Consider the following 10,000-nt stretch of genomic DNA (forward strand, 5'->3'; position numbering starts at 1 on the left):
TCCTCTCCTAGGTACCGCTGGGGGCTAGCCTCTGAAGCTAACAGGGTTCACTCTCCTCGGGGTACGCCTCCTGCTCCAGGCGCTGAAGCTCCGCCTTGGCCGAGGACGACGTCAGACCCAAGCTACAACTCCCGGAGCGACACCAAAGATACAAGATGAACAGCTGATGTCCTCACAGCCGTGCGGCTCTCCGCTGGTGGTGACGGTCCTCTAGAAGAAGCTCCTTCAAGAGGAGGAGCCTACAGGGAGAGCTTCCTGTGGGTAGGCTCCTGGAGGAGGAGCCTACAGGGAGAGCTTCCTGTGGGTAGGCTCCTGGGGGAGGAGCCTACAGGGAGAGCTTCCTGTGGGTAGGCTCCTGGAGGAGCTCCTCAGTCTCCGCCTCCTGGTGAGATGCTTCACCTCCGCCACTTCCATCCAGCTGCACTTCACCTCCGCCTGACGCCACGGCAACACTGAGGGCCCCGCCCCGCCCCCGGCGCCAGGGGCCCCGCTGTCCCCAGCCCTCCATGGCCGCGCCCCGGTCCCCCGAACCCAAGCAGCGGGGGGGCGGAGCGTGGGGGGGAGGGCGGGGCCACAGGCCCAGCCCCCTGTCCTGGCTCCTCCTCTGCCTCCTGTCCGTCGGCCCGGCGGCCGCCAGCCTCCCGGGGCTGGAGCACGACTACGCCGTCAGCCCCAAGTTTGTGTGCACCCCCATCCCGCCGGAGGCCGACCCCAGCTGCTACTCCCCGCCCCTGCCCCACGGCGGGGGGGGCGCGGGGCACGGCGGGGGGGGCCACAGTGCCGGGGGTCACGGCGGCGCCGGCCACAACGGCAGCAGCCGGCGTGCGGTGATGTCGGAGGAGGCGAAGGCCACCATCCTGCACCTGCGGGAGAGCCTGGTGCGGCAGAAGGAGGTGATCCTGGACCAGCGCGAGACCATCCGGGAGCTCACCGCCAAGCTGACGCTGTGCGAGGGCTTCGGAGGACACCAGGGCATAGGTCAGCGTGGCTAGCGTCGTTAGCGTGGTCAGCGTAGCGTGGGGCGCCCGTTAACGTAGCATGGAGCAGGGTGTTCCGCTTTGATGCTGATCGATGAATGTGCCGACTGCCTAATGGAGAGATATAGTCGCTACGTCTTCAGTGTCAGGTACCATGAGATGTATGGTTAACGGGTGTTTATTTTGTCTCGTCTCGTTCACGTTGTCCGTCTGGTCGTCTCATCGGTCCGGTCTCCCTGTCTCGCTGTGACAACGCCACGTTGGTACTCCGCACCTTCACGCACGGCCACTCATCCTCGTTCTTCCCCGTCTGTCCACAACAGGTCACCACGACAACGGGCGCCATGACAACGGTCACCACAACGAACACAACGATCGACGCGGTGGTCACCACGGGCCCCACCGTGACCACTACTACCCCCACGGGGGCCACCATCCCGACCCCCACCACCCAGACCCCCACCACCCAGACCCCCACCACCGTGAACCCCACCACCCAGACCCCCACCACCGTGACCCCCACCACCCAGAACCCCACCACCCAGACCCCCACCACCGAGACCCCCACCACCCAGACCCCCACCACCCCGACCCCCACCACCCCGACCCCCACCACCCAGACCCCCACCACCCCCCCAGGAAGAGCCCCTCCCACAGTAAGCCCAGCTCCTTCTCAGCCGATCAGACGGCCAAGACCCTGCAGACGCTGAAGGAGAGGCTGGAGAACCTGCAGGTGAGACCAGCACTGGTCCCAGTCCAGTACCCCTGAGACCAGTGGACCACTGGTTGGACCACTGGTTGATGTGTCTGTGTTCCCAGTGAACCACTGGTGATGTGTCTGCGTTCCCAGTTAACCACTGGTTGATGTGTCGGTGTTCCCAGTGGACCACTGGTTGGACCACTGGTTGATGTGTCTTTGTGTGTCCTGTTCCCAGTGGACCACTGGTTGGACCACTGGTTGATGTGTCTGTGTGTGTCGTGTTCCCAGTGGACCACTGGTTGGACCACTGGTTGACGTGTCTGTGTGTGTCGTGTTCCCAGTGGACCACTGGTTGGACCACTGGTTGATGTGTCTGTGTGTCGCGTTCCCAGTGGACCACTGGTTGGACCACTGGTTGATGTGTCTGTGTGTGTCGTGTTCCCAGTGGACCACTGGTTGGACCACTGGTTGATGTGTCTTTGTGTGTCGTGTTCCCAGTGGACCACTGGTTGGACCACTGGTTGATGTGTCTGTGTGTGTCGTGTTCCCAGTGGACCACTGGTTGGACCACTGGTTGATGTGTCTTTGTGTGTCGTGTTCCCAGTGGACCACTGGTTGGACCACTGGTTGATGTGTCTTTGTGTGTCGTGTTCCCAGTGGACCACTGGTTGGACCACTGGTTGATGTGTCTGTGTGTCGTGTTCCCAGTGGACCACTGGTTGGACCACTGGTTGATGTGTCTTTGTGTGTCGTGTTCCCAGTGGACCACTGGTTGGACCACTGGTTGATGTGTCTGTTTGTGTCGTGTTCCCAGTGGACCACTGGTTGGACCACTGGTTGATGTGTCTTTGTGTGTCGTGTTCCCAGTGGACCACTGGTTGGACCACTGGTTGATGTGTCTTTGTGTGTCGTGTTCCCAGTGGACCACTGGTTGGACCACTGGTTGATGTGTCTGTTTGTGTCGTGTTCCCAGTGGACCACTGGTTGGACCACTGGTTGATGTGTCTTTGTGTGTCGTGTTCCCAGTGGACCACTGGTTGGACCACTGGTTGATGTGTCTTTGTGTGTCGTGTTCCCAGTGGACCACTGGTTGGACCACTGGTTGATGTGTCTTTGTGTGTCGTGTTCCCAGTGGACCACTGGTTGGACCACTGGTTGATGTGTCTGTGTGTCGTGTTCCCAGTGGACCACTGGTTGGACCACTGGTTGATGTGTCTGTGTGTCGCGTTCCCAGTGGACCACTGGTTGGACCACTGGTTGATGTGTCTTTGTGTGTCGTGTTCCCAGTGGACCACTGGTTGGACCACTGGTTGATGTGTCTGTGTGTGTCGTGTTCCCAGTGGACCACTGGTTGGACCACTGGTTGATGTGTCTGTGGGTCGTGTTCCCAGTGGACCACTGGTTGGACCACTGGTTGATGTGTCTGTGGGTCGTGTTCCCAGTGGACCACTGGTTGGACCACTGGTTGATGTGTCTTTGTGTGTCGTGTTCCCAGTGGACCACTGGTTGGACCACTGGTTGATGTGTCTGTGTGTCGTGTTCCCAGTGGACCACTGGTTGGACCACTGGTTGATGTGTCTGTGTGTCGTGTTCCCAGTGGACCACTGGTTGGACCACTGGTTGATGTGTCTTTGTGTGTCGTGTTCCCAGGCCAGGAACTCGTCCAGCTCCTACTCCAGCTCCCTGAGGGATCTGCTGCAGAGGAAGATTAACGCGCTGGAGGAGCAGCTCCACAACCACTACAGGGGCCACCACAACGACCACCACGGCAACGCTCGACATGACGACCACCACGATGACCACCACGGCACGGGTCACCACGACGATCACCCCGACGACCATCATGACGACCGTCATGACAACCGCCACAGCAACGGCCGTCATGACGACCCCCATGACGACCACCGCGGCAAGGGTCGTCATGACGACCATCCCGATGAACACCATAGTCCAGGCCACAAGGACGATCACCATGACGACCACCTCAATACAGGCCACAATGACAATCACCGTGACGACCACCACAACAGCCATCGCACCAATCAGCACAACAACCACAGATACCCCCCCCGTAGCAGCCACAGCCCCCGCCCCTACGACCACCACAACGTCCGGCACTACGGCCGCAGTCAGGGCCGTCCGAGCAATCACCGGGACGACCACCACCCCATCCACCGGGGACCTGGTCACCATGACAACCACCGAAGCGGTGGCAGCGGCAACCATCACGGAGATCACCACGTCTCCGGTCCCCACGACGACCACCACGTCTCCGGTCACCACGACGACCACCACGTCTCCGGTCACCACGACGACCACCACGTCTCCGGTCACCACGACGACCACCACGTCTCCGGTCACCACGACGACCACCACGTCTCCGGTCGCCACGACGACCACCACGTCTCCGGTCACCACGACGACCACCACGTCTCCGGTCACCACGACGACCACCACGACTCCGGTCACCACGACGACCACCACGGCTCCGGTCACCACGACGACCACCACGGCTCCGGTCACCACGACGACCACCACGTCTCTGGTCACCACGAAGACCACCACGGCTCCGGTCCCCACGACGACCACCAGGAAGTACCCCGCCACAGGAAGAAGCACCCCCCCGTGCGGCTGCATTACCCGAGCACCCCCCCGGCAGTCCCCCACGGGGGGGGGGCCCACGGCAAGCTGGACACGGTCCTCAGCCACCTGCACCACCGAACCCCCGAGACCGGTACTGACACTACCCCTACAGTCCCATCCCCCGGTAACAGACTCACTAAACCCCCTGACCCCCCTGACCCCCGGTAACAGACTCACTATCCCCCCTGACCCCCAGTAACAGACTCACTATCCCCCCTGACCCCCGGTAACAGACTCACTATCCCCCCTGACCCCCCTGACCCCCGGTAACAGACTCACTATCCCCCCTGACCCCCCTGACCCCCGGTAACAGACTCACTATCCCCCCTGACCCCCCTGACCCCCGGTAACAGACTCACTATCCCCCCTGACCCCCGGTAACAGACTCACTATCCCCCCTGACCCCCCTGACCCCCCTGACCCCCGGTAACAGACTCACTATCCCCCCTGACCCCCGGTAACAGACTCACTATCCCCCCTGACCCCCCTGACCCCCGGTAACAGACTCACTAACCCCCCCCACCCCGTGCCCTCTCGCCCCCCAGCGGTGACCCACACCAAGACCCCCCAGGACCCGGACGTGTTCCAGATCAGCTTCCCCCTGCGGACCGGCTACATGCACGCCCGCATGAAGGGCGCGGTGCTGAAGGAGGTCTTCGCCCTCACCGTCTGCCTGTGGCTGCGCGGCGGGGCGGGGGGGCCGGGCCTCGGGACCCCCTTCTCCTACTCGGTCCCGGGCCAGGCCAACGAGCTGGTCCTCATCGAGTGGGGCAGCAACCCCATGGAGCTGCTCATCAACGACAAGGTACCGTACCCAGCCCTGGTCCCGACCTGGTCCCGGCCCTGGTCCTGGCCCTGGTCCCGACCAGGTCCTGGCCCTGGTCCTGGTCCTGGCCCTGGTCCTGGTCCTGATCCTGGACCTGGTCCTGGTCCTGGACCGGGTCCTGGTCCTGGCCCTGGTCCTAGTCCTGGTCCTGGACCTGGTCCCGGTCCCGGTCCTGGTCCCGGCCCTGGTCCTGGTCCTGGTCCTGGTCCTGGTCCTGGTCCTGGTCCTGGTCCTGGTTCTGGCCCTGGTCCCGGTCCCGGCCCTGGTCCCGGTCCCGGTCCTGGTCCTGGCCCTGGTCCCGGTCCCGGCCCTGGTCCCGGTCCCGGCCCTAGTCCCTGTCCCGGTCCTGGTCTGAGGTCTGAGGTCTGCTTAGGAAGCTCTAGGTCCCTGGAGGTCCTCCTGGGGGGAGCTAGGTACCATGAGATGTATGGCAGTGGTTCTCAAATGGAGGTACCGTACCCCTAGGGGTACTTTGGAGTACTGCAGGGGGTACTCAGAAAATTACTAAAGAATATGAAATATATATTTTAAGAAAGGAACAAAGGAGAATCCGTTAGAAAGAAGGGGCATCCAGAAGCACCAAAATGTTTTCAAGAAATAATTTGTGGCGGTGAAGGGGGTTCTCCGCTGAAGAAATATCTTACAGGGGGTACACCTCTATCTTAAGGGGGTCCCCTAGGAGAAGGAGAACCACCGGGCTACAGTATGTCCTGTACAGGCTCTGTATGGTAGACCCAGGACACTGAAGCCCAGCAGAGGAACTACAAAGCAGCCTTAAGCCAGGCTCAGCGCCCTGACTCCCGCCTCAGCGGGCGTTGAACCTCCACCCTCTCCTACACGCTACAGTGCTACATGCTGACGCTAACCAGGCGCGTGGGCGTGCCCACCTCGCGCCATCGTGGGGTCTGAGAGAAGGCACCCGGGGGGACAGACCACGTTGGAGATTGACATTTACATGTCGGGCTATTTACGTTTGGGAGACACTTTTATCCAAAATGCAGTAAGACTAGAAAGAGAAACAACACCAACCATCACTAGGTTAACCCATTCCACGTATGCAACATAGACAGCTAGGATAAGATGCTACGTTCTATTTTTAGGTGACAGGACGTACACACAATAAGTGTGTAAATTAGGTGCCAGGACGCACAACATACAGTAAGTGTGTAAAGTAAGTGCCAAAGACGTACAACGTGCAATAAGTGTGTAAATTAATTGCCATGACGTACATTAAGTGAAATGATAAAACGAGTACAATTAGCTCCGGTTACAATCAGCGGTGAAGCTGAGCTCCACTGGTAACGTATCGAACAGCAACAGAGTTAGTAAGAGCATACATGCGTCCGTTCTCTCTAACTCTATTGATGTCCGACGCTACCAGTGGAGCTCAGCTTCAGTTTCACTCCAAAGTAAAAACCTTTGACCTGAGGCGGAGCCGGTCCACTCGGAGATAAGACAATCTGGTGGATTCCAGCTGAACCCAAGATCTCATAAGACCTCCAGGAGACTTGGACGCTGTCTCTGACCCAGGGAGTTAAGCTCTTAGTCTGAGTGCCTGGCCGTCTCCCAGAAGTCCTGCTGGCTCTTCCTCCTGTGCCGACGCAGGCGAGGTCACAGCTCTGGTGTCCGGTGAATCACTCAGTGACACGGACATCAGTGACACTGACGACCAGAGCTTCAGCCCCCCCAGGCTGACGACCAGAGCTTCAGCCCCCCCAGGCTGAGCTTCAGCCCCCCCAGGCTGACGACCAGAGCTTCAGCCCCCCCAGGCTGAGCTTCAGCCCCCCCAGGCTGACGACCAGAGCTTCAGCCCCCCCCAGGCTGAGCTTCAGCCCCCCCAGGCTGATGACCAGAGCTTCAGCCCCCCCAGGCTGACGACCAGAGCTTCAGCCCCCCCAGGCTGAGCTTCAGCCCCCCCAGGCTGACGACCAGAGCTTCAGCCCCCCCAGGCTGAGCTTCAGCCCCCCCAGGCTGACGACCAGAGCTTCAGCCCCCCCAGGCTGAGCTTCAGCCCCCCCAGGCTGACGACCAGAGCTTCAGCCCCCCCAGGCTGAGCTTCAGCCCCCCCAGGCTGACGACCAGAGCTTCAGCCCCCCCAGGCTGACGACCAGAGCTTCAGCCCCCCCAGGCTGAGCTTCAGCCCCCCCAGGCTGACGACCAGAGCTTCAGCCCCCCCAGGCTGAGCTTCAGCCCCCCCAGGCTGACGACCAGAGCTTCAGCCCCCCCAGGCTGACGACCAGAGCTTCAGCCCCCCCAGGCTGAGCTTCAGCCCCCCCAGGCTGACGACCAGAGCTTCAGCCCCCCCAGGCTGACGACCAGAGCTTCAGCCCCCGCCGTCTGTCCGCTCAGTAGGACTGGAGGACAGTGTCCCGCCGTCTGTCCACCCAGTAGGACTGGAGGACAGAGCGTCCCGCCGTCTGTCCACCCAGTAGGACTGGAGGACAGACAAACCACAGACAAAATCGTAAATGGCCCCAACACTAGTGGGTCCGAGCCACAGCCAACACCCGCTCAGCCTGCCTGTCTGTCTGACCGTACCTCCGTTCTGTCTGTCTGTCTGTCTGTCACTCGGTTCTGTCCGTCTGCCTGAGCATACGTCCGTTCTGTCTGTCTGTCTGTCTGTCACTCCGTTCTGTCCGTCTGCTGGAGCGTATGTCCGTCCCTCTGCCCCCCCGACCCTCTGACCCCTGCCCCCTGACTTCCTGTCTGGCCAGGCGGTGACCCTGCCCATGATGCTGACGGACAGGAAGTGGCACCACGTGTGCGTGGCGTGGTCCACCCGGGACGGGCTGTGGGAGGCGTACCTGGACGGGCTGAAGAAGGGCTCCGGGGAGAACCTGTCTGCCTGGCACCCCGTGAGGGCCGGGGGCGTGTTCATCCTGGGGCAGGAGCAGGTACACACACACACACGCACACGCACACGCACACACACACACACAAACACACGCTTCTAACACCTGACATAGACATGAGAACCAATCTCATGTCTTCCTACTAAACCTTGTCTGTCCCCCTCCCGTCTGTCTGTCTGTCTGTCCGTCCGTCCCCGTCTGTCCCCCACCGGTCTGCCCCCCCCCCCCATCCAGGACTCCCTGGGGGGTCGGTTCGACGCCTCACAGTCCTTTGTGGGGGACATGGCGGACCTCCAGTTCTGGTCCCGGGTCCTGGCGCCGGCGGAGGTGCACAGCCAGGCCAGCTGCGGGGCTCACCTGGTGGGGGACGTGCTGTCCTGGGGGGAGGCCAGCGTGGAGCTGCACGGGGGGGTCACCGCCCACCCCTTCCTGCCCTGTCACTAGAGGACTACAGCCCCCCCAGGAGGAAGGATTACTTCCCGGGATGGTTCTGGTCGGCGGCCATGTTGGTTTGACCAGCCTGGACTCGGCGGCCATCTTGTCTCTGTTGTTTTGGTGTCCTGACCTCCAGACTTCCTGCCCGACCCTCTGAAGTAGGGCAGCGGCCTAATGCTCGTTATCCAAGCCTCAGCTAAGAGGATTCTCCTCCTCTAAGTGGAAGCTCACCGGCGTCAGCCACCCCTGATTACTGTCCCGGCCCTGATGAGATCAGAGGCTCCGGGACCTCCTGCAGCACACTACAGCGCCCCCTAGGAGCCCCTGGTCAGACCTGGGGCCACGCCGGAACCAGAGAGATTGGGTTCCTGATCCACGATGGTATGTGATACCAGTACTCACATACTAGTGTTATATACTAGTATACTATGCATAGTACTTTGAATAGTGTTTACCACTCAACATGGTAACGTCATGCTAACAACCCTCCTGTTCCTGAGGAGGGTTCTGATGAACACTGAACTGAACACTGAACTGAACACTCAGCTGAACTCTGAATTGGACTCTGAACTGAACTCTGAACTGAACACTGAACTGAACACTGAACTGAACACTGAACTGAACACTGAACTGAACACTAAACTGAACTCTGAACTGAACACTAAACTGAACTCTGAACTGAACTCTGAACTGAACACTCAGCTGAACTCTGTACTGGACTCTGAACTGAACACTGAACTGAACACTGAACTGAACTCTGAACTGAACACTGAACTGAATACTGAACTGAACTCTGAACTGAACACTGAACTGAACACTGAACTGAACTCTGAACTGAACACTGAACTGAACACTGAAATGAACACTGAACTGAATACTGAACTGAACTCTGAACTGAACACTGAACTGAACACTGAACTGAATACTGAACTGAACTCTGAACTGAACACTGAACTGAACTCTGAACTGAACACTGAACTGAACACTGAGCTGAACTCTGAACTGAACTCTGAACTGAACACTGAACTGAACTCTGAACTGAACTCTGAACTGAACTCAGAGTTAGGTGTTAGGAGGAAAGTCACCAAAAGACCGGAGGACGTCCGTAGACCCAGGAGAGCCAAGGGCGGACTCAGGGCGGACTCCCGTCCCTGTGTGGCCGTAGCTTTGATCTTGGTCAGGACTGGACTTACCTGGCTTGGCCAGGACTTAAGGAGATTAGCGGAGAGCTGATCCCTGCTATTTCAGCCGTCCCACCGGGAACAGGACTTATGGAGCCCCATGGTCGGTCTCATGCTTTTGTACTCTTCTGTATCTGGTCAGTATCTGGACTATACTTAATCTGTGTTGGGTTCATGGTTTTATTTCTCAACGTGATAATAAGTAAATAAACTGTTTGCGTCTGGAGCTCTGAACGGAGGACCTGTTTGGGCACACTCTCCGCAGAGCCCGTTGCCATGGTAGCAGGACAGTCCGAGCGATGGACGTGCATTAGAGAGGCAGCCTGCGTCCTCTGAATCCCCTGGAATCATTCCCAGAGCGGGCCAGTGCCGACATGACGTCATAG

At 59.7% G+C, this 10,000-nt stretch overlaps 1 protein-coding gene across 1 annotated transcript; it reads left to right on the forward strand.

Moving 5' to 3' along the window:
* Positions 1–15: 15 nt before the first annotated feature.
* Positions 16–9,099, forward strand: LOC115536004 (sarcoplasmic reticulum histidine-rich calcium-binding protein-like). The gene is made up of 7 exons (XM_030347661.1): positions 16–978; positions 1,301–1,489; positions 1,598–1,710; positions 3,328–4,411; positions 4,866–5,125; positions 7,861–8,040; positions 8,233–9,099. The coding sequence occupies exons 1-7, from the start codon at positions 507–509 to the stop codon at positions 8,440–8,442; spliced, it is 2,508 nt and encodes an 835-aa protein (XP_030203521.1). The 5' UTR covers positions 16–506; the 3' UTR covers positions 8,443–9,099.
* Positions 9,100–10,000: the final 901 nt, after the last annotated feature.

The sequence above is a fragment of the Gadus morhua genome, chromosome 22, assembly GCF_902167405.1.
Source record: "Gadus morhua chromosome 22, gadMor3.0, whole genome shotgun sequence".
NCBI classification, from domain to species: Eukaryota; Metazoa; Chordata; class Actinopteri; order Gadiformes; family Gadidae; genus Gadus; species Gadus morhua.